General features: G+C 40.4%; 2 protein-coding genes and 1 non-coding gene across 3 annotated transcripts in view; 2 read left to right on the forward strand and 1 right to left on the reverse strand.

The window, feature by feature from the left end:
- Positions 1-226: 226 nt before the first annotated feature.
- Positions 227-1,442, reverse strand: MRPL51 (mitochondrial ribosomal protein L51). Its single transcript, XM_044678033.1, has 3 exons — positions 1,100-1,442; positions 894-1,004; positions 227-556 (listed from the first exon to the last, which is right to left on the reverse strand). Exons 1-3 carry the CDS (start codon positions 1,176-1,178, stop codon positions 360-362), a joined length of 387 nt encoding a protein of 128 aa, XP_044533968.1. The 5' UTR covers positions 1,179-1,442; the 3' UTR covers positions 227-359.
- A 1,937-nt stretch (positions 1,443-3,379) lies between these two features.
- NCAPD2 (non-SMC condensin I complex subunit D2) overlaps positions 3,380-25,124 on the forward strand; it is a 39,139-nt gene continuing 17,394 nt past the window's right edge. Inside the window, 14 exon segments of the mRNA XM_044677427.1 lie at positions 3,380-3,506; positions 6,583-6,658; positions 6,992-7,050; positions 7,530-7,711; positions 7,993-8,132; positions 8,703-8,830; positions 9,166-9,289; positions 9,444-9,591; positions 15,186-15,383; positions 15,750-15,884; positions 15,969-16,056; positions 16,143-16,323; positions 22,807-22,931; positions 23,199-23,432. Of these exon segments, the coding sequence (XP_044533362.1) occupies positions 3,380-3,506; positions 6,583-6,658; positions 6,992-7,050; positions 7,530-7,711; positions 7,993-8,132; positions 8,703-8,830; positions 9,166-9,289; positions 9,444-9,591; positions 15,186-15,383; positions 15,750-15,884; positions 15,969-16,056; positions 16,143-16,323; positions 22,807-22,931; positions 23,199-23,432 (1,945 nt within the window).
- LOC123250828 lies at positions 7,118-7,444 on the forward strand. Its single transcript, XR_006506460.1, has one exon. It is a non-coding gene; the product is annotated as a small nucleolar RNA U85 (small nucleolar RNA).

Raw genomic sequence — 25,124 nt, forward strand, 5'->3', positions numbered from 1 at the left:
AGGTGACAGAGGAAAAGGCTAGACATGCAAGAGATGCAGAATTAGTTGTTTGCACAAGGTGAGTGAGAACTAGGTAAACCTCCTTTTCAACTCTAAGAATCTAATTTATGTAATCCTTACATCAGCAACAGAACAAATGATGAGGCAAGGACAAAACTGACAAGATAACAGGAGAGTTTAGAGGTGAAATAGATACATCAGAAGGGAATAGTAAAGAAAAACCAAATGCTTTGTCAACCAATTTTATTATAAACACATTACAAAGGCCTTTCTCCACAATGAGAAGTTTCCCTACCAGCAGGTCTCCTGAAAGGCCATACGTAGGGGATGGGGCTTTCTAGCCTGTCTAGCCTTTTCCTCTAACGGTGCTTCCCCTTTCTATTGAACTGTTTGTAGAGATATCTGATCCGTTTGTTCAGGTTATGTAAGTCTTCAAGAAACATTCTATCTCCCACCATTTTCTTCTTGCGGATACAACGCTGCAATTCATTTCCTTTCCAGCCCCTGAGCCATTTGGGCCCCACGATAAGATCCTTGGGATGCCTTTCAAAGTTTCCTGTGGGGTAAAGTAAGAATACATTATTAATTCCAGGCAGAGAAGGCCAAAGCAAGCCTGGAAGCAAGCTGTCAAAGATACCCTTGCATTTTAAAAATCCCTTCATTCTGTTTCAATTCATATTTTGCTCAGTACTGTTTCCTTGAGATTTAAGACCGACTCCACACTCAAGAGTCAGATTATTCTACTTAAAGGCAAATGACCCCTTAATGCATGTTCCTAACCTCTCCTCACCCCCCCCCCTCGGGAATTTTGAGAAACACGGAAGTAAAGAATAAACGAAGTTTCTTCCTCACCCCCCACCCCCCCCCCCCCAAGCCCTGGCCTTGATTCTCACCCAGGATCCCGATGTTGTCATACACCCCAAACATGCTCCTCTTCTCGTTCCATCGATCCACCTCTTTAAGGGGAGGGAGAGTTGTCCTCACAGGGGCCGCCTCGGGGACACCTAAGGGTGGAAAAGTTAGGAGTAATTTTTAGCAGGCACCCCACAGTGAAGTCGACTTCTGTCAATGCAATGCTCCCCTTTCCCCAGGTGTTTACCCAAGGAGATGCTCCTGCTGGCTCGGGCTGCACAGCCCCACAGTCCCCCACCTGCCCACCGGATCAGGAACCACGCCATTAGGGAGTCCGGGTAACAAGGGACTGTCTAGGAGAATTCCGGGAAAGTGAGGGCGTTGTCCCAGACGCCTCTGCGAGAGGGCAAAGCTGGCTACCTCCGTTCACCTTACACTGGGAGGAAGGAAGGAAGCCATTTTCTGTCGCTCCCAAGCTCCTCTGCGCCCAGGGTTCTGCTTGGCATCCTCTTCCTTCTCCTCCCAAAGCACCGGCTCCGCCTCTTGGAGCTACAATCCGCCCCCAGAAACGGCCTTTCCAGCCTTGGCCCAGCTGTCTGCTTCGAATTGGAATCTGCAGGGGAGCGGGCAGCGCTCCTCCTTCAGGAAAACCTTGCCTTTCCCAGCTCGGGCTGCTCAAGATTTTCCTGGACACACCTGAAAAGGGAGAAAAAGCATTTGGGCTAGTGTCTGTTTGCGTCTGTGAAGAACAGGTTAGGGCGGGAAACTGGGCTTAGGGAACCAGAGCTTCTTGAGGCAGGAGGAAGCCACACACGGATCCAGAAGCATAGCTGAACCGAGCCAAGTGGAAGTTCAGGCTTGCAGGCTACTACTGTCACCAGTGGCCAAGAGTCAGCTGCAGCAGGAGCGTCTACAGCTGCACCCTGGCCCTGGAGCTCCAGACGAGACGTGATCAGAGAACCCTCCCCACCACCATGGGCTCGCAGTAAACAGAAAAAAATTCTTTAAGGGCGCCCTATCTCAAAGCGCGTTCCTGGGTCCCCAGCGCTCAGGATCCATTTGACGTACCCGCTGCTCTCTCCCCATTGGTCAGAACTCCGCGACTGGCTCGCGTCACAGCCGTTGAGATTTAAACCGTTTTATTTGGAGAATTCGTCCGCTCGCCCCGGAGTAAAGAGGCGGTCCTTTCCCCACACACCCCCACATCGTGCGGAGATTGGTTGGTGCCCTAGGAACCGCAGCGCTGATTGGTTGTCTTCCCGAGCGACTCCTGGAGCGGGCTTTTTCCTCCGGGCTCTTAATTTGTGTGAGGAGGGTAAGTTATGGGACTTCGGGGGTAGGGCGGCTCCGTAAACGGGCAGCAATTGGGGGCATTCTAGGAATCGCATGAGGTGGGTTAAAGAACGTGGAACCTGAGGAATGTGAAAGCCAGCGAGGTATTTAAGGGCATCTTGCAGACCCCTGTAATGACTAGGGGGCTCACTGTCCTATGAAACCCCATTTCGCGTGAGAGTGGTCATTTTGAAGGCTTTTCCCCGAATGCGGCCTAGAATTGTGCACCTTGGACAGGTAGACCGAAATTCTCCCCTCTGCAGTACATCCCTTCGCTGCTTGAGGTCGTCTAAGAGTCTCTCCATCCTTAAAATGAGGATAATTAATGCCCTCCTTATCCGGGTTGAGAGAAAAGCAAAAAAACTACGTGACATCCGCTGGAAACTTAGGTTATTTGTTGGGCTATCCTGACCGTCAGCACCCTTAGTTATACGATGGGGGGCAACCCTACTAGCTCTACTTAGTTCTCATTGGATCCTGAGACTGTAAATGCTTTGTTTTCAACAAACATTAAGTGCCTACGGAGTGCCGGGAACGGTACTTTGGGCCAGAGCTTCAAAGGGAGGGAGAAGCAGTCCCTGCCCTTGAGGAGTGCACAGTTTCGCGGGAGGCAACTTTCACACAATTTTGTGCCAACAGAACCAAGAGAGGATAAATTGGAGGTCATCTCAGAGGGAAGGCACTAGCATTAGATGATATCTGGAAACACTTTTTGGAGAAGGTGGACCTGGGACTTGAAGGAAAGCCAGGAAGCAGGGGAAGGGAGGGAAAGCTTTGTCAGTTACTTTTCCTCTCCTGCACTCAGTTTCTTCATGTGTAAAATGAGGGGGTTGTACTAGGTGATGTCTTAAAACCCTACCCCATATAAGACCTGTTACTCTTATAAGACCTGTTACTCTTATAATGGAGGGTAGAGAGAATCTGAAAGCTACTTACAGTTTGTGAATCACTTTTGATACATTATTTCTCTAAATTTTCCTCAACTCTGTAAGGAAGGCAAGGCAGCATTTTGCATTTGGGGAAAGTAAAGTGACATGTTCATAGTCATAGAGCTGCTGCTGCTGCTATGCTATGACTACTACCTCTTTTACTTCTAGAATTAAACTAGGGTTTTTCTCAGTATCATATTGGTATAGGAGATGGGCAACTTCTAGGGACTACTCTTTGTTTTCTAGCCCAGTGAGCCAGGAGGAAGATGCCCCCTCAGCTGTGTGAGTTTCATCTACCACTGTCTCCAGAGGAGCTACTGAAAAGTGGAGGAGTCAACCAGTATGTGGTACAAGAAGTTCTGTCTGTCAAACAACTTCCTTCACAGCTCAGGGGTAAGGAGATGTCAATCTTATTTTTCACCTTTTCCCCATTCCTCAGTTTTGCTACCCTTAGGATGACATTATTTTGCCCTCTAGGACCCAGTGAATTCAATAATCCTGAGAATTTCCTTTTAGAATGATTGTTATTGTCATCATTGTTACTGAGTTATTATTTATCTCTAATTCTAGATACTTTTAAAGTTTAAAATTCCAAGTCCTCATTCCCCTCTTTTCAGTATGACTTCTAGTTTCCTATTCAGGTCTGGGTTGGACTAGGTCTCTGATGGCTCTTCTGAATTTCTGTTCTGATGATCTGCAACTTAGTTCAGCAAATGTTTATTTAAGACACTGTTAGTACAGAGATGAAAAAAGAGCAAGATACAAAGGTGAAAAAACCATGCCTTGAAAGAACAGAGTCTTAACAGGGAAACACATTTGCACAAAAAATGTATCATATGCAGTAGAATGTGTTGGATAGAAAGGAGAAGTCAAAATAAGTACTCTAGGAAACTGAAGAGGAAGGAATTGCTTTCATTTAAAAAACTTTTATTATAAATATTTTTAGATAATAAGCCTGAAAATAATCCTGAAACTTGATGAACTAAAGGACTGACTAAAGAGGTAGAACAAGGAACAAAGAGCCTTGGAGGATTTCGAGTTTAACCTTACTGTACTACTTGTTGCCCATGGAATTTTGGCAAATTATTTAATGTCTGTTAACTGGGCTTTGGTTTCTTCATTGATAAAATGAGGGAGTTGATCAAGCTGACTCTTAAGTGCCAGTTCTAAATCTATGATCCTATGTATCCTGTAATACCCATATTAATGAAGCAGGAGGATGCAGGAGTGCCATCAGTGTTTCCTTTCTGTGACTAGAGTGATTATAGAACTAGGAATATATCATGACAGATAAAAGGTAAGGAAGGAAAACTTTCCAGTGGGTGGATGTTCAGTGGTGTGTGTGTGTGTGTGTGTGTGTGTGTGTGTGTGTGTGTGTGTGTGAAAGCACAAGTGCTGAAAGAGATCCAGAGGATTTGACAAAAAAAAAGTCATTGGTAGCCTTATTGCTGCCTTCTTAGAGTGATAGGAAGGGAAAAGCTTTATTTCATAGTGTTCATAAGGGAATGAATGGTTAAGAAGTAGAAATAGGAATATCCCATACATTGTTGATTTGGCAGCAAAAGAAAGAGATTACTTGAAAGCTAGGGGATGAAGTAAAAGATTTGTTTTAATACAGAGGAGACTTTTGCTTGTTTGAAGGTGGAAAGAGACTTATAGAGTAGAAAGTTGAGATGCTAAGGTGGAAGGGAATAATTGTGGGATTATGGCCCCACATGACCTTTCTGGAAAAGATTGATTGTACAAATGGAAAGTTAGCTTTAAAGTGAAGAAAGAAACCCCTTTCTCTGAGATAGGAAGGAAGGGTGAAAATAGAGATGAGGAAATAATGATACATTGAGTTTGAAAGCAAGTATATATAAAGGTGGCTATACTGAATGTTTTCAGTTTTCTCTTTAAAGTAGAAGGCAATGTCACTCCCTAAGGGCAGAGGAGGAATTTGAACCTTAGAGAGGGAGCAGAACATTTGGAACAACCACTGTAATAACTATAACATAGGAAGTAGTGAGACATAGGTAAAAATAATTGGTAAGGAACAGCAAAAGCTAGGTTGTGGTTAGACCTTATGAACATGTAATCTGGCTAGTGCTAGTAGTCAGTGCGGGAGCAATAAGAGAATCAGTCCAGTCCTCTGGACTGACCTCCCCTGCAGCTGATTTAGGACTCAAGTCCTAAGGGACCCACTAATGGGGTAGGAGTAAGGGGAGCAAATGTTTATCCTCCTTTCCTCTGTCCTCTCACACATAAGATCAAATGGAGGGAAAGAGTATAATCCAGAGAGTAAGGGAGATGCCAGTTTTAAAACTGATGATTATCCACACTGGTGTTCTGAGGGCATTATTGGACTGTCAGTGACACTTGAGGGCATAATCATCCTCTCAAGCTGACAACCTAAGTGTCATCCTTGACCACACACACACACACACACACACAACTATGGATTTCACTTTCTCTGTTCTGATACTGCCACTATAGTAGTATGGGTCCTTAGCATTCCATACTTGAACTCCTGCAGTAGTCTTCTAGGGAGCCTGCCTGTCTCATGTCTCTTCCCCACTCCAATTCTTCTTTCATACAGCCACTGAAGTGATTTTCCTAAAGTGCAAGTTTGACCTTAGCCCTCTCAGTAAGTCCCAGTGGCTTCACACACACACACCTTCTTAGACTCTGACAGACACTCCCTGGTTATTCCCCTTCTCCACTCTGAGCATTTTCTTTGGCTATTTCTCCACCTCTCTCTCTTCAGCTCTGTGTACTTAACCTCCTGACTTCCTTTAAGTCCCAACAGAAACAGAAAGCCTCCCTCCTGTTAATTACTTCCTTTTTATCTTGTATTTAGTTTTTACATATTTGTTTGCATATTTCTCTCTCATTAGCTTGTGAGCTTCTTGAAGACAGAGATAATTTTTTTTTTTGCCTCTTTTGTATCCCTAGCACTTATCACGGTGACTGGCACATAGAAACTTAATAAGGGCTTATTGATTAACTGTTTCTTCCAGCCTCTATAACACTAGATATGGGGTTTATTATTAAGATGAATGGTGGGTCCACTGTAGGTTTGTTTTTGTTTTTGTTTTTTTTTACTAAAACCTTTACCTTCTGTCTTAGAATATTAGTTCCAAGGCAGAAGAATGGAAAGGGCTAGGCAATTAGGGTTAAATGACTTGCCCAAGGACACACACTGACTCACCTAGCTGTACCAGAGGTTTGTTCTTTTGAATGATGAGCTAAGGGTATTTTCTTCAGCATTGGATAAAATCAGTACCTGTTCTCTTAGACCTCCAGTAGAGGACTTGAGCATAGTGGATCATAACTTTAAATGTAGCCACATCTAGTTTATACTAGCCAAGCCTATAACCTCTAAAGCTACCAAAAAAAAAAATTAGAACTTGATTCTTTGCTCTCTGTAATATATAGATGGAACCCACTACCTAGGACAGTTTATTGATTGCTGTCTTCTCCTTGACAGTGTTCCAGGTTGCCTTCCGAACCCAGGGACCACTAGCTGTGTTGGAGCATTTTGACACACTCTATAGCATATTACAGTAAGTGTCTCAGTTAATATCTTAGAAATGATGACTGGCTGTTTGTTCTCAAAATACTTCTAATATACCTTATTGCCACATTGTAAGTTAGTCCTGAACTTCCAAATTCCAAATCCAAGAATCTACTACTCTTCAATTTTGAGTACTTTACTTGTAACTCTACCGATAATCATTTATCCTTATGATAAGCCTGTTGTTACTCTAGTTCTATTGTGTAGTGTCATTTATCATTTCAAGCATTGGATCACATACTTTAACCAGTTATGTCAGTCTTGATCTCTGTGGGAATGTGCTCTTCAGGTTCCTGTCTTACCCCTTTCCTTTTTCTCGTAGTCACTTTCGAAGTATAGATCCTGACCTCAAAGAAGATGCCTTGGAATTCTTGATGAAAGGTGTTTATGGGGTCTGGAGGGTAGGGACTTTAGAAGGTGGGGACTCTCTCTTTCCTGTTCTATAGCAGCCATATGATGATACCAAGGCTATTGTTACTTGGCTGGTCTGACTGAGCCCTAGGACCCTGACTTTCCATCTAGGTCTGTAATCTTGGTGGGCAATACAGAGCTGTGTTTGTTTGCTGTAAGGGCAGACCAACAGGAAGTTCTGCCTCTCTTGCTCTCATCTCTCCCTAAGTGGAGTGATCTTGGCTGCCACTGAAAGATCCTGGTAGCTAGAGCAGGGCAGAGGTAACAGGACAAGCTTAGAGTATTGAAGTCAAGGACCCTAGAAGGCTTAGCATATGGTATAGCCGCCAAGAGATGAGCACAGATCTTTGGTAATCTGATGGCTGAAGGTGGGGTCATGTGAGGTTGGGGAGGGTCTGGGTGTATGATGAAGGTGAGCCTGGTTAACTCTCAGATCCTACTCCTTGCAGTGGTGTCTCATCACTCCCAGGATCTCCCAGCTGTTCTAGATGATACAACTTTGAGTGTATCAGATCGAAGTGCCCACCTCAATGCCCTTAAAATGAATTGTTATGCTCTGATCCGCCTCATGGAATCTTTTGAATCCACAACTAGCAAGACAAGCTTAATGGGTCAAGATCATGGAGGAAAGGTAATTTGGAGTTCCTTTCCCTCTTGGTTAGAGAAGATGGCTTGGTCCAAAGTATACTTTCTTCTTTCTTTTCTGGCTGCAAGGGTTTTGTTGGGAAGTATCCAAAGGCATCTATTAGTGCAGACATCTTTGACTAATGTAGCAACTGTCCTTTATATTGGAATATTTAGTATTTCTTCTAGTATGACTTTCTTCTATAGCTTCCTTAGTTTGGATGCTTATGCTTGCAGTTCAAAGCTCCTTGATTTTTTTCAATATAGTTTATTCTTTGTTCTTTTCAGGGCAAAAAGAGTCGGACCAAGGCTCAAGGCTTTGATTGGGAAGAAGCAAGGCAGCCAGTTCTCCAGCTGCTAACACAGCTTCTGCAGCTAGACATTTGCCGCTTGTGGAACCACTCAGTGGTTGAAGAAGAATTTGTCAGGTTAGTTATTAAGATACAGGAGGGCCAAATGGATTAGATAGGAAATTTAATTCTCTAATAATGGTACTAATGAGTATGGGAATTGGGGAACATTAGAGATTCTGTTTCTAGCTTTATCATTGACTCAGTTTCCCTATCAGAAGAAAACAAGGAAGGGGGCAGCTGGGTGGCTTAGTAGATTGAGAGCTAGGCCTAGAGGCCGGAGGTCCTAGCTGTGTGACCCTGAGCAAATCACTTAACCCCTATTGCCTAGCCCTCACTGCTGTTCTGCCTTGGAGCCAGTACATAGTATTGACTCCAAGACGGAAGGTAAGGGTTTAAAAAAAAAAAGAAGGAGAAGAAGAAAAGAAAGTATAATCATTGCCCTATTTTGTTGATAGAAGGTAGATTAAATGATATTTCAAACATTTCTCACAGGTAAGGGTAGTAGACCTCTCTGAACAGAGACTTATTGCTAACCAGAACCATCATACTAGGTTAGGATATTCTCATTGTCAATGTAAAACATTTATTAAAGCAGCTATTTAACAATGTGTCTCTCATTAGTTGTAACATTTTCCATTCTCTTAGTCTGCTAACAGGCTGCTGCTACCGACTTCTTGAGAACCCCAGTATTAGCCACCAGAAGAACCGTCCAACTAGGGAAGCCATCACCCACCTCCTTGGGGTAGCTCTGACACGCTACAACCACATGCTCAGTGAGTAATCCCTTTTTCTTCTTCTAACTGCTTCACTAGTTAGACAGGTAGGATTCCTGGTGGATAGAGCACTGGGCTTGGAGTAAGGAAGACCCAAGTTCAAATCTAGTCTCAAATTCTTAACTGTGTGACCCTGGGTAAGTCCTTTGACTTTGTCAACCTCAGGATCCTCATTTACAAAATGAGAAAACTGAAACAACCTTACTTTCCAGGGTGGTTATGAGTAACAAATGACATGTTTGTAAAGTGCTTGCAAACCTTAAAGCACTATATTAATGTTAACTATTATTACTAGCTATCCACTCCCTAATTTCTGACCTCAAGTATTTTGACAGGCGCCACCTTGAAGATCATCCAGATGTTGCAGCATTTTGAACATCTGGTATCTGTGTTCGTGGCAGCTGTGAGTCTTTGGTCAACTGAGTATGGAATGAAAAGCATAGTGGGAGAAATTGTAAGGTGAGACTCTTCTCTTGTGATTATCATATCCTTAAAAGAGAGACATTTGAAGCAGGGAATATAAAAGTTTGTGATCCTTTAGATAGCAAATCTCTCAGACCTTTTTCCATTAGTTAGGTTTTATTAAGACCTAACTGCTTTCTTGCTCACTTAGAGAAATCGGACAAAAATGCCCTCAGGAATTAAGTCGTGATACTTCAGGAGCTAAGGGCTATGCAGCTTTCCTGACAGAGTTAGCAGAACAAATCCCAACTGTTATGATGTCCAGTATGAGTGTCTTATTGGATCACTTGGATGGAGAGGTAGGTCGGCCCTGAAGATCTCTAATGCTTATTTGGGAAGATAATTTAGTCACAGTGGAAAGAGTGCCTTGTTTCATTAGAGATGTCTTCATTTTCAAGAAATGAGATTGTTTGGATTTTGTGGTATAGGGAAGACAGTACCCCTGAACTGTTAACTAGTTCAAGAGCATCAGATCAGCCTCACTCCTTTTCCCATTGCTACATTAGGTGTCCAGATCTGGTAGGGGGAGATAGCAATTCTTGTCCAGCAAGAATGACTCAGCTCTGGCTCTGAATCCCATCCCTTCCTCAGACTGAGGCTTCTTGCTGCCATCTGGCCTGCTGAGTTTCCTCCACACAATGAGCTTTTTCAGATCCTCCACCCCCAGTCATTTCTCTTGTTCTGGCTTGAGGCAGGATTTCTCTCCCAGGCTACTTTTCCAGTTTATTCTGTGAATTCTCAGGAGGGCTGACAGAGACAATCTATTCATCCATTTGATTCACCCTTATACCGTGTGCAAGATTTTTTCTTTTTTAATTTTTAATTATTATTTTCTGTTCCAGATTCTCTCTCTGCCCCCAGCCCCTCCTATTGAGAAGGCAAGAAATATAAAACCCATTATGAATATGAAGTCATGCAAATAAATTTTCATTCAATAGCTTTTCACCCCTTTTCAACATCAAGTTTTTAAATGCATGAAATAAAAGACACAAGATTACAAAGAAAACCTCTATTATATCAAAATGCAATAATCAGAATTCTTTTTTAGAAGTTCACAGACCTCAGGTCAAAAAACCACTGCCCTAAATCTGGAATCCCATTCACCACTAAACTCTGTCATAAATTTGCTCCACAAACTAAGACATCATTCTTCCCTCTCTGTTTTCTTGTCAGATTATGGGGGTAATTATTGTTTATTAAGAATTTTAGTGAGGATGGGGCAGCTAGGCAGCTCAGTAAATTGAGAGGCAGGCCTAGAGACGGAAAGTTTTACGTTCAAATCTGGCCTCAGACAGTTCCTAGTTGTGTGACCCTGGGCAAATCACTTGACCTTAATGGCCTAGCTCTTACTGCTCTTCTGCCTTAGAACCCATTCTTAGTATTGATACTGAGACTTTTAGGTCAGGGCTTTAGTTTAAAAAAAAAAAAAGTTAGACCTCATGAGAGCTGGGCTTGGTAATAGTAGCTACTAGAACAATTCTTATTTGTGATTTATAATTATGCCTTTCAAATGTGTGTTCAATTCAATAAATATTTGAGTCCTACCATGTGTAAGCCATTGTAGTAGGCCCCGAGTATTAAAACCCAAAATAATCTCTGCCTTCTGGTACATGCTTTTGGGAAGACACATACATAGCACAATAGCCTGACTGTATTCTGGCAGAAGAGAGCTGCAGTAGAAATCAGAAGTGACTGGAGCCTTAAAGAATGATAGCTATTCTTTGTAGCAGCCCTGAAGAGGTACACTCCAGGCATAAGAATGGCTTAATGCAGGTGCCCAAAAGCTAGAGATGGAGTATCTGAGTTGAGATTTGCAGAGCTTATTGGTCTTCATCCCTTAGCAGCAAATGCTATCTTTTGTGGGAAATGGTGTTGCTTGACAAGATGAAGAATATAGCTACTTATTTGGGCCATACACACTTCCAGCTGTGGTCTGTTCCACAAGGCCTGAGTATCTGGCTTGAGCCTGTGCCAGATGCAGTATGTACACACAGAATCCAAGCTCATTCTCTTAGTAAGCTATAACATTCTAATCAGAATTGCTACCACCCCTCTATGCACGTATCCACTTCATATATGCATATATATCACAGAGCTCATAGAATCAGAAGCCAGACTTAAAACTTAACTTTATTGTGAAACTTAGGCTGAGTCTTTGAAGAAATATTCTTTATCTGCCCAGGATGTAGACCCAGGGTGGGATGAGAGTGACATCATTTTTTTTTTTTTTTGGCCAACAAAAGGACTGGAGAAACCTTAAGAATGCAAGCTCAATAGAAAACAAGAATCCACTGGGACTTTTCTTTAAGTAAACACAATACAACAGAAAAACAAATATCTCTTTAACAAAAACAAGCAGGTACAAGGATTTTTAGGTTCTTTCTCAGGGTATGGAGAAAGGATTGAACTAGGGTTGTTTTTCCTCTTTCATGTTACCTGGGGTGGGAAAAGATTTAAATTTTTAACCAAAGTAAAATTATACACAGTGACCTGAAAGAAACAGCAACCAAGTACTGAATAGGGTGGTCAGTGGTGGCAGTGATTTAACATCAGAAACATGTTTTTATGTATACAAGAAGAGATTAAGAATGAAGGGAACTTTATTGATAATGGAGCTAGGAGGTCACAATAGAAAAGTAGGATATAGAAGGGAAAGGACCTAGAGCAGGGGTCGGCAACGTATAGCTCTTGAGCCAAATCTGGCTCCACTACCCTACCGGCCAGTCTGGGCAGAGCCCCAGGATGTTCCCCAGGAGGCCTTTCACCCTCCGCCCCATATTCCAGCACCTTCCGCCTCCATCCTCCTCCTTCCACAGGTGTTTATGGTTCTCACGGCCAAAAAGGTTGCCGGCCGTTGACCTAGAGACTGTTAAAATGAGCTAGATAGGAGCATGGGGAGTAGGTGGCAAGGGCAAAGAGGCTGAATTATTCAGATGAAGGAAATAGGTAAACTTGCCAAATATAAGGAGAAAGAAGTTGTTGTTTGGGGCCCTACTTTATGACATCCTATGATTTAATGACCAGTTACTAGTGTGGTTACCTAATGTATATTTTGAAATGTTTGTTGATCTGGATGCATGATCTCGGTGGAAAAGAATATTGGTTGCAACATCAGTTCAACTTTTCCCCAATATTCCTTTCTGAAAGAGTGGTGCCTGAGAGTAGAGATTCAGTTTTGTACCATGTACCAAGAGTAGAGATGCATTTTATACCATGATCAGTTAGGAAGGGTGAGCATTGTGTAACTATGTAGAAGTCAAGACTAAGTTAAATAAAGATTTAAGTTAAATCATCATGCCCCTGATTGAAAGTGTGACTTTGCTTTGGCACCCATCCCACTACCATGCACAAATATTGTTGTGATGGTTTTTTCAAATGTTGCATTGGTACCCTTTATTCTTGATAGCAGAATCATCCATGAGTTTTCCCTTGTGATAAAGAAAAATAGTTAAGCAAAACCAATGAATTCTTATGGCATATGCAACATTTTGCTCTTATATTCCTCCACCTCTGTCCAGAGGAAGGAAATGTTTCATCATCTGTTCTCAGGGCCCAACGTTGGTCATTGCAATTGATCTGGTTTCAGCTGGCTTTTAGTGTTTTCATTTATGTTATTGGAGTCATTGTTAGTATTGCATATATTCTGCATCAGGCAATACAAGTCTCCGAATTTTTCTCTGAATTCTTCATAATCATAATTTCTTACAGGGTAATTCAGCATTGATATACTACAATCAATGTACACTTACTTTTTTCCCCCCTGGATTTCTGTTGGGGTTTTTTTTCCTCCAGTAATATTTTATTTATTATTTATTTATAGGCCTTATCTTCTGTCTTAGAATCAATTCTAGTTCCAAGGCATAAGAGCAGTAAGGGCTAGGCAATTGGGATTAAGTGACTTGCCCAGGACAACACATCTAGGAAGTGTCTGAGGGGCAGATTTGATCCCAGGACCTCCTGACTCCAAGCCTGGCTCTCTATGTACTGGGCTACCTTACTGCCCCTCCTATAATATTTTATTGTATTTTTTTCCCCAAGTACATGGAGAGACAATTTTTAACATTTGTTTTCTGACATTTTGCAATTCAAATTCTCTCTCTCCTTCCTTCCCTCCCTGAAATGATGTTAGTAAGCAGTTTGAGGACCTACTTTCCAGTTTTTTGGTACCACAAAAAAGAGGAACAACAAATATTTACTCACAAGCATTTTCCACTTACTCTTTTTTTTTTTTTTAAACCCTTACCTTTTGTCTTGGTGTATTGGTTCCAAGGCAGAAGAGCGGTAAGGACTAGGCAATGGGGGTTAAGTGATTTGCCCAGAGTCACACAGCTGGGAAGTGTTTAAGGCCAGATTTGAACTTGGGACCTCCCATCTCTAAGCCTGGTTCTCAATCCACTGAGCTACCCAGCTGCCCCCTCCACTTACTCTTAAATTATGTTCACATTCAAGTTCGCCTCTCTCCAAGTGTTCTCTTTTCCTTTGTCAAGACTACTGAAGGATCAGAACTCTGCCAGTCAAATAATCATATAAAACCTAGGACCTGTATAGCCTCTTTGGCTAGTTATACATGTAAGGATTGTTTGCCTTTGCCTGTCCCTAAAAGCAACCCTCTCACCAGGACACAATACAACTCATTCAGATAATCCACATTTTTAAATACTCTTTTCTCTTTACTCAGTTTTATATTTCTATCCAACATCAATTGACCAGATCTATACTATATTCTTTCTTCTCTTTGGACCCCCATTTTAGCTTAATTCATTCAGGAATTGTTCCACACTATATCACAACACATCCAAGTGCCATAAATTTAACCACTAGTTATCAAGAGTCTAGGGAAGTGAGGGGAGGGAGTGGTCGGAAGAAGTTTGAGGCTAAGAAGGGAGAAAGAATAATGATTTTGGACAGCTACATGAATGCTCTGTCTTCTAGGAATTACAACCATAACAAACACAAGTCACTACCCCTCTTGATTTTCATTCCTTTTACTAAGATTTCATTTAAAATTTGTTAATGAGAATTAGTGATTTTGGTTTCTAGTTTTTTCTTTGCTTTATCCTTTTCTAGCTTAGGAATTTACTCATAAAAGAAGTTTGGTAGAGTGTTTTGGTTTCTCAATTTTATTTTATTTATTTGTTTGTTTGTTTCTTGAACCCTTACCTTCTGTCTTTGAGTCAATACTGTGTATTGGTCCCAAGGCAGAAGAGTGGTTAGGGCTAGGCAATGGGGGTTAAGTGACTTGCCTAGGGTCACACAGCTAGGAAGTGTCTTAAGGCCAGATTTGAACCTAGGACCTCCCATCTCTTTTTTCTCAACTTTAAAGAATAATTTGTGTTGTATGTAGGTTTTATTCACTTATAAATATATCTGACACAGAATTTTTTCCTTTGATAGTTCTTTTATAGTTCAGTTTCATTTTCTAAAATTGGACTGTTTCTAAGATCTCTGTTTCATATTCTATTAATTTGAATCTATAATAAAAAAAACCAAAGATGTGGTTTTAAAATATATACATTCACAGCCACTTTTTGTGTTTTGCTTAATTATTTCAGGGTGTTTTTTTGTTTGTTTGATTTGGCTCATGCTGTCTTTTTTAGGTTCCTGTTCCTATATAAGACTTTTCTGTCCCAAAAGTCTTAGTGTGGGTGAATCTATAATAGATTAAAATTGTCCCATACTCATTTCCATCCACTGAACACTCTGTCATGGACTACTCTTTCAGCTTTAATATCTTAAAACTATTCTAAGACTTTTGGGAAATGCTATATTTAAATGGTTATATATTTCATGGGAGTTAAAACAATTTATCAATAAAAACTTTTAAATCTACTATTGCCTCCTCTCTGCCTTAGCTTTTACTTAGAGGCCCTTAATGTATATCTCCTTCCACCAGAACTACATGATGCGCAATGCAGTTCTTGCAGCTATGACAGAAATGGTGCTGCAGGTACTGAATGGGGACCAGCTGGAAGAGGCAGCCCGGGGCACTCGGGATCAATTTTTGGACACCTTGCAGGCTCATGGGCATGACATTAACTCTTTTGTGCGAAGCCGTGTCTTGCAGCTTTTTATTCGAATAGTCCAGCAAAAGGTAAGCCCCTATATTAAGTGCCTCTGGCACACTTGATTATACCTGATTTTCAAGTCCAGAAAAAGTATCCAGAATGTAAAGCTTATACATACACTCCAAAAGAAGATTAGGAGGTTTTCTCCACATGCTCCTCTTAAGTTAGACCTACCTTTAAGTTAGAACAAAGGTTGTCTTGTACAAAGTTTTAAGATTCTTAGCCCTTACTTCAAAGCAAAATTTCAGGACTTCTCTTAGCTGACCTATATAAATTTCTTGGTACTCCTAGAAATGAAATAGTGGCTCAGTCAGGTTCAAAATATCAAATATTCTTTGGCATAGATGGGTCCTGTGTGTTATGAATTCACACTTCCCTTGCTCTCCATGTAGGCTCTTCCATTGACACGCTTCCAGGCAGTAGTGACCCTTGCAGTGGGGCGTCTGGCTGACAAATCTGTGTTAGTGAGTAAAAATGCTATCCAGCTGCTGGCCACCTTCTTAGCCAACAACCCCTATACCTGTAAGGTAAGTAGCCTCTCTGCCCAAAAGAAAAATATTATAAAGAGGAGATGCCCTTAGCAACTTCTGATATCCATTCTGTCTTCATAGCTAAGTGATACTGACTTGTCCGGACCACTTCAGAAGGAGACTCAGAAGTTGCAGGAAATGAGAGCCAAGCGGCGAGCTGCAGCTCCAAGTGAGCTCTAATACAGATAATCCTTTTGTTGTACCTGGACAGACATAGATTGGAAGTCAAATTAATAAATAAACCTCCTTTCTCAGGTGTGGTGCCAGATCTTGAAGAGGAGTGGGAAGCTATGTTGCCAGAGGTTCAGTCCACTTTGCAGCAACTCCTGAAAGTGCCAGAAGGAGATGGAAAGAAAAGAGAAAACCTTGGTGATAAAGAAACAGCTGAAGAAGTGGCAAAGCGCATCCAGCAGCTTCTTGTCAAGGCCAGTTATAAGTAAGTGGGAGAGGAAACTACCACCTCTTGATTTGTTTAGGCTCACAGAGTCAACTTTGTTGAGCTTTGAATAGAAACTGCAATGAGAATATGATTCTAGGTACTTTCATCTTGGCCAAGTGACCTAAATCTGAAGGGTAGGTGCTTATTGCCTTTAGTAAACATAATTTGCCTGAGAGTGAGATAAGTATAGTTTATTTTCCTTTTCTCTTTAAAAAAAGGTTAAAAAATTCAGACAACAAATTTTAAATTGAAGGATAATTAGATGAAAAAAGTCATTAGGGAAATAAGTACCAAGGTAGTTTGTCACCTTCTCACCATTATTTTATTGGTATCTTTCCTTGACTTTGCTATCCCCTTAAGCTTTTGTCACTTTTTTCTCTTTCTTCTCTTTCACTGCCATACTTGAAGAAAGAATAATCTATATTCATCTTTATCATCCTGGTATCTGTCTCCACTATTTGACTAAAGTAAATCTCTTCTAGGTGATATCTTATTACTACATCCATTGAACTTCCTGCAAACCCTTTTTGACCACTTCCCTTTTTTGACATCCTCTCTTCTCTTAGTTTCCAGTCACACTTCATTCTTATGATTCTCTTACCTCTCTGAATTCCTTTTCTGTCTCTTTGTTCCATTTATTTTCTTGTCCCATAAATGTGGATGACTTCCAAGTTCTTGTCCTTGACCTCTCACTTGTGCATTCTCTTGGTTTCAGTTATGGACTTCTGCAGATGGATCTCAATCTATCTATCCCACTAACTTTTCCCTATAATCCCAATTCCAAGTCTCTCAACTGCTGGATATATAAACCTAGATTTCCTGCCAGCATCTCAAATTCAAGATGCCCAAAAAAAGTCTGCCTTTCCCCCAACTCATATGGCAATACCATCTTTCCACTCATGCTCAAAATCTTAAAGCATCTTTGACTTTTTCCTTCAACCCCCATGGCCAGTTTGGTACCAAGTCCTCTTGCTTTTACCTTGCAGTGTAGCTTGTAGCTGCCTCTTTTCTACTCCATTAGAGTCTCTTATGCTTGGTCCTTCTACTTTTTGCCTAAATTCATGTAATAGCTTGTTTAGTGGTCTTCTTAACTCCAGGCCTATGTGAGCTTCAATATCCTGCATTACTACCAGGAAATTGTTAATGTTTCAGTTTGATTACAACACTCTATTAAAATGCTTTTTGTTGCTCCCTAACAAGTACACTATAAAGACTTGATCCTGGCTTTTAAACCATCTGTCCTTCCCCTGTCCCCACCCCAAACTAGCTATCTTTATAGTATTTATCTGATAATTTCCCCCACTTTAATGTTCTAATAAAGCTACTCTTCCTTTTTGGTACTTGTCCTGCCTCTGAACTTTTTTTTTCCTACCATTGTCCATATCTGGAATGGATTCCTCTTTCCTGTTCCACCCTCACCTATGTCCACTGAAGCCGCTCCATGCCTTGTGCCGCCTGCTCTGTGAAGGTTTTCTGAATGCCCTGTCCCAGTTCTCCTCAGCTGAAAGTGACCTCTGGCTCTTCAGATTTCATAATTTGGACTAGACCACTCCTTTAAACTTGTCTCATATTCTAAAGCACTCTTCTACTATGTATTTTTTTTAAAACTTTTGTTGGTTGATTATCTGTCTCATCCCCCAAAAGTGATTGATGATCTAAATCTTTTTTTCTTAAAGACTTGAACTAGATTTTTAGTATCCATACTTAAAAAAGATGATTTGGCCTCTAATTTCAGTAAGAAGATTGAGGTCATCTGACATTCTTTTCCACTATTTCCCTGAATCTCTCTGTTTTAGTAGTCTATTCCTTTCTGATTAGAGCAGTTTCCCTTCATCTCACTTGGGCAAATCCATCTACTTATGAGCACATTCCTTCCTGCTTCCTCCATGACCTTGCCACAGCTGTCACCACCACTCTCCTGAATCTCTAGCCTTTTCCTTGGCAGTGGCTCCTTCCTGCCTCCCCATAAACATGCCTTCTAAAAAAAGGCTTTTCTTTCCTTTTTAACCCCATTCAGCTTCATCTCTCTCATTCTATTCACTCTTATACTGCTAAAACAGTTCTTTCAACTCCTTTGCTTACTGTCGTTCCAAACCATAGATCCAGGACCCTACAGACCTACTTGTTCTTTTTCTGTTTTCATGGAATAGAACTGAGAGAAGGGAGAGAAAGCAATAAGGATATAAATTTCATTTCAATGTAAGGAAAACCTCCTTGAATTAAATTCATCTAAAAAGGAATTACTTTGCTAGATTTTGAGTTCCCCATCACCAGAGTCTTTAAGCAGAGGCTGGGTGCCAGTTGGTTGAGGATGCTCTAAAACTGCTCGCTCTTTCTTCAGATTTTCTTGCATTTGTTTATCTGTATACATGTTGAATCCCCTCCAGAGTAGGACAGAAGTTTCTTTTGAGGATAAGAACTTTATACCCCCAGTGCCTAGCATATCATACATCTAGTAGCACTTGTAATGCTGCCTTTATTATGAATCACAACCTATTCTCTTTTTAGTGCCCTAATCTCCTAATAACCAAATCCAGTGGCCATTTTGTATTCTTCATCACTTTCTCCTTCCTCAGCTTCAGAAACACCATATTTTCCTGATTCTCTTCCTTTTACCTTTCCATTCTTGTTCCTGTCAACAAGCTCTAACTCCACTCCCTGAATTCATAAACCAAATGTCTCTCTTGTAAGAATATGAGCATTATATTTCACAGTAATAAAGTATCTACACCTGGCACTGCTTTTTATTTCATCCTCTCTTGATGACAGGCTCCCAGCTGCTATCAACATGGTACCCAATGTTCAAAGTGGGTACTGCAGCTTCAGATAGTGTCTGTCAAAATTCTTGGGGTCAGGAATTTGGGAGTGCAGAGCTAATAATAATAGCTAGCATTTATGTACTGCTCTAAGGTTTGCAAAACATATTACAACTATTATCTCATTTTCTTCTCACAACAGTCCTGGGAGGTAAGGTTGCTTCACAGATTCCTCATTTCCCAGTTGTAGAACTAAGAAGACAGAGGTTTTGAAGCCAAATATGAACTCTTAAGTCTTCCTGACTCCAGTTCCAATGGTTTATCCTCCTGCTGCCTTAGTGCCTAGCTGCTCTACTCCAATTATTAAGAAGCTTTTCTTTATGTCAACCCTAAATCTGTCTCACTGCACATTGCACCCATTGCTTCTGGTTCTGTATTCAGGATCAAGCAAAAGAAGTCTGGTACTTCTTCCATATGACAGCTTAAAGACCACTGCCATGTTTTAATATTATGAGCCTCAGTTTCTTTGTCTTTCAAATGAGAAAATTGGACCAGATATCTTTTAAGATCCCTTCCAGTTCTAAGCTTATAATGCTAAGTTTCCTTTCTACCTGTCTCCAAGTGCCTGTCTTTTCTTCTCCAGACCAAATGTCCTCACACCAGGCTTTTGATCTGTTTCCCCAGCTCCTTATCTTTCTGTCTCAATGGCATGACACCAGCAATTATAGGACTTTTGTTTCTGCCTTCAGTGATCTTGACTCAGATGCATGCTTCTGTATTTTCTTTCATACAAACCAGAACAGAGAAATCAGCAAGTTAGCCAATATGGAACCAACATCAGAACAGATCAATTCAGTAACAAGTATTTCTTAATTTCCTACTATGTTCAATACTGTGTTCTGGGCTCTGGGGAAACGAGGACAAAAATGAAACTGTTTCTTCCCTCATGGAATTTATTTATATATAAATATATAAAATATATTATTTGCATAATATATATTGTATATAATAAATATGTATAATTTATAAATTTGATTTTAAAAAACAAACAATATATTGTTCAGCCATTCCCCAGAATACCCCCTTTATTTCTAATTCTTTGCTGCAACAAATAACATTATTATAGATTTTTTTTTTTAATTTTAAACCCTTAACTTCTGCGTATTGACTTATAGGTGAAAGAGTGGTAAGGGTAGACAATGGGGGTCAAGTGACTTGCCCAGGGTCACACAGCTGGGACGTGTCTGAGGCCGGATTTGAACCTAGGACCTCCCGTCTCTAGGCCTGGCTCTCAATCCACTGAGCTACCCAGCTGCCCCCTATTATAGATATTTTTGCATGTATAGGTATTTTCTTTTGTTGATCACTTTGGGAGAGAGATATTAGTGCTATAATTGCTTTATTTCAAAGAAAAGGACACGGAAGCCCAAACAGGTTAAGTAATTGACTTTGGCTTTCTTCAAGACTCATTTAAAATCTTACATTCTGAAGGAGGACATTTCAGTTCCCTGGAGTTACATTCCCTTCTCAGATTACCTTCTAATGGTTCTGGATATATCTTGTATGTGCCTAGTTATTTGTATTTTGTTTCCCCATTAATATATTTACTCCTTGAAGTCAGCGACTTCTTTTGGCACATAAGTAGACAATTCATAAATGCTTGCTAACTAATTGACTCTGCAAAGAAGGGAGGTAGTGAGAGACAAGCTCTCTATCATTTTAATTACACAGCATTTTTGTTTTGGTTGTTGGGTTTTTTCATTAAATATTTACCATTTGTCTGTAAAAAAATTTTTAATAATCCTTTTTTAAAATTTTGAGTTCTGAATTCTTTCCCACTCTCCCATCTTTCCCCTCTCCTTGGAAAGGCAAGCAATTGTATATCAATTATCCTTGTGAAGTCATATAAAACATGTCCATGTTAACCATGTTGCAAAAGCAAACAAACCAGAAAAAGAAAGATTTTTAAATTTATGCCTTAATTGGCATTGAGACTTAATCAGTCCTCTTTCTGGAAGTGGGTAGCATTTTCATTGTGGATCCTTTGGCATTATCTTGAATCATTGTTTGGATCAGAGTAGCTAAGGCTTTTGTAGCTGATCATCCTTACAGTGTTACTGTGTACAATGTTCCCCTGGTTCTGCTTACTTCATTTTGTGTCGGTTCATATAAATCCTCTTCCCAGATTTTTCTGAAACTGTCCTACTTGTCATTTCTTATAGCACAATAGTATTTCATCACCATCATGTATTGTAGTTTGGTTAGCCATTTCCCATTTGATAGTGATCCTTTTCATTTCAATTCTTTGCTACCACAAAAAGAACTCTATATGTGTGTATGTATACATACATATTCATACATACATACATAAATATATATTTGTACAAATAGGTCCTCTTCCCTTTTCTTTGGGTCTCATTAGAGTGTAGATTTATTAGTACTATTGCTGTGTCAGAGTATTCTTGCTCTTTGGGCCTAGTTCCAAGATGTTCTCCAGAATGGTTGAACTGATTCACAGCTCTTGTTTTAATTGTCCTTTAACTTATTGTAGTTATTGCATATATTGTTTTCTTTGTTCTGCTTATTTTATTTTGTATCATCAGTTCATAAAAGCCTTTCTCTGACATTCATGTACCATAGTTTGTTTAACCATTTCCCAGTTGATGCACATTTTCTTAGTGTTTAGTTCTTTCTACTACAAAAAAATGTTGCTCTAAATATTCTGGAAAATATGGGACCTTTCTTTCTATCTTTGACCTTTTTTGGGTAGATTTTTAGCCACAGAGCCTCTAGGTCTTACAAAAAGGTATGAACATTTTAGTTAATTTCTTTTATAATTCCAGGTTGTTTTCTAGGATATTTGAATGAATTCACAATTCTTCCAACAATATATTAACTAGTCTATTATTCTATATTCCCTCCTAAGTATGCTGATTATTCCCTTCTTTTATCATCTTTGCCAATTTTCTGTTTATGAAGTGAAAATTCAGGAGTTCTTTTTTTTTCTTCTTTTTTTAATTTTAAACCCTTAACTTATGTGTATTGACTTATAGGTGGAAGAGTGGTAAGGGTAGGCAATGGGGGTCAGGTGACTTGCCCAGGGTCACACAGCTGGGAAGTGTCTGAGGCCGGATTTGAACCTAGGACCTCCCGTCTCCAGGCCTGACTCTCAATCCACTGAGCTACCCAGCTGCCCCCTTCAGGAGTTCTTTTGATTTACTTTTCTTTTATTAGTGGTGGTTTGGATTTCTCTCCTTTAAAAAATAAAAAAGAAAGAAAAGGGCCAGCAAGCAGGGTTGAGTGTTGCTTGACATTGAAATATGAGAGCATTTTGCTTGGCAACTAAGGTTTCCCCTAGCAACCTACAATTTTCATAAGCAATATTTAAACAGAACTTAATGTTTTAAAACATTTAAAAGGGCTTTTAGCAAAAGGATTGGATTTTTTAATCTAAGTCCTGGGCTCAATCTGATTTGTGTTCTTGGAGAATTTGACAAAAATTTGTGTTTTTGAAAATATGGACAAGAGGTTATTGGGAGTACCTATATGCCAGGCAACCTTCATCTCATAAATAGAAGTATTCCTGTTCTTTGGGGGTAACAATATTGGAGAGTTGTTGGAATTGGGAATGTCCCTTGAGGAAAGCTATAATGAGACTGAATCAGGCTAAAAGAGAAACTTGATGCTTTTCTCTAAATTTTACTGACTCAGTGGATTCTTACAGGCATGCCATTACTCTCACCCAAGAGGCTACATGTCACTTCCAGGAGGAAGCACCCTTTAATCATATAAATCAAGAGGAATCAGAAGAGACTAGAATCCTGGATCTCCTAAGAAACATTTTCAAAGGTAATACCCCTTTTCCTCTTCCCAGCAGAGTCCAGCTAGCACTAGAATGACAGTGGTCTAAGGACTTGAAATTCTATGTGAAAAGTCTTTAGTCCTTAATCTTTGAAAGATTTAAGGATTTGCTCTGCCACCAGAAACCATATTGGGCAGTTAAGGGGGTTGATCTAATTTTGATCCCAATTAATAGAAAAGGAAAGACCTAAAGATGCTTATATGGCTTTTGAAACCATTCATTTCACCACCAGTAAGAAAAATCCACAATTCTAGGCCCTGCAGGTTCCACTCAGGACAAGAACCTCCAGGTTTCTCCAGACAAAACAGCCTCTAGGGAAGCTATGCCGGAGGACAAACATGGAATGGCAGAGAACAACAGTGACAAAGAAGAATTAGTGAAGCAAGAAATGCTGGTACAGTATCTGCAGGATGCCTACAACTTTTCTTTGCAAGTCACTGAAGCCATTGGGATTATCAGCAAGATGATGTACGAAAACACCACTTCCGGTATGCTGGGGCCCCTCTAGGAAGAGGAGTTCACCTTCCTTTGTTTAAAATTGAAGCAGGGGACAGCTGGGTAGCTCAGTGGATAGAGAGCCAGGTCCAGAGATTGGAGGTGTCCTGGGTTTAAATCTGGCCCCAGACACTTCCCAGCTGTGTGACTCTGGGCAAGTCACTTAACCCCCATTGCCTACCCTTACCACTCTTCTGCCTTGGAGCCAATACACAGTATTGATTCTAGGACAGAAGGTAAGTGTTTTAAAAAAAAAAATTGAAGCAGCCATCCTGCCAGTATTTCATGAAACCCCTTACCTTTTGTCTTAGAATCAATATTAAGAATCACTCACAAGGCAGAGGAGTTGTAAGGACTAGACAATGAGGATTAAGTGACTTGCCCATGGTCACATGGCTAGGAAGTACCTGAGACTAGAACTCAGGACCTCCCAACTCCAGGGCTGCCTTCTTATCCAGTGAGCCACCTAGCTAACTCCATAGATTTGTGGGTTAGAGGACTCGGGGAAGGCCGGTATATTTAGCTTCTTCTTCTTCACATCTATATAATAAATTCCATCTACAAGTGTCCCAGTTCCTCCCCACATAACGGGAGATATTATCTGGGAGATCAACATGTACATATAAATTAAGTCTTTCATTTTTCACCTTTCAATTCACTTTCTGGAGGTAACATTCACAGTTTATTCTTCCATTATTAATTTTGTGACTATGTTTTCCTTGGTTCTATTCATTTTACCATTTATTATCTTGTATGGTTCTTTCCAAGTTTTTAAAAAATCAGCCTGTTCATTGTTTCTTATGGCACAATAATATTCCATCTCAGTTGTATACCACAATTTATTTGGCTGTTCCCCAATTGATGGGCATTCCTTCAGTTTTCAGTTCTTTGCCAACACAAAGAGAGCTACTATAAATATTTTGGAACATAAGGATTCTTTTCCTTTTTCCCTGATCTCATTGAGAAACAAACTCAGCAATGATATTGCTAAGTCTAAGGGTATACATAGTTTTGTAACTCTCTGGTTGTAATTCCAAATTGCTCTCCAGAATGGTTGGATCAGTCCACAGATCCACCAACAATATATTAGTATCCCCATTTTTCCACATCTCCAACATTTGTCATTTTGCCCTTTAGTCATTTTATCCAGTCTGGCAGGTGTGATGTGGTATCTCCGAGATGTTTTGGTTTACAGTTCTATAATCAGTGATTGCGAGCATTTTTTCATATCCCTGTGGATATGGCTTTGATTTCTTCATCTGAAAATGGTCTGCTCGTATCTTTTGCATATTTATTAATTGGGGGATAGGTCTTATAAGCTTGACAAAGTTCTCTATATATTTTCTATATATTTCTTTAAGAATATAAATTGTGTCTCTCTAAGTCAGGGATCGGCAATGTATGGCTCTTGAGCCATATCTGGCTCCACCTCCCAACTGGCCAGTCCGGGCAGAGCCCCAGGATGTGCCCCAGGGGGCCCTTCAGCCCCTGCCCCATATTCCAGCACCTTTCTCCTCCATCCTCCTCCTTCCGCAGGTGTTTATGGCTCTCACGGCCAAAAAGGTTGCCGACCGTTGCTCTAGATTGATTAATTCATAAAATCACTACATGAATTGACAAAAAATACATTTTGTATATAATAGGTATACAAACAGAAGTGGATTGTTGTAGGAAAATTTCTATCC

The sequence above is a fragment of the Gracilinanus agilis genome, chromosome 5 (genome assembly GCF_016433145.1).
Source record: "Gracilinanus agilis isolate LMUSP501 chromosome 5, AgileGrace, whole genome shotgun sequence".
Taxonomy (NCBI): domain Eukaryota; kingdom Metazoa; phylum Chordata; class Mammalia; order Didelphimorphia; family Didelphidae; genus Gracilinanus; species Gracilinanus agilis.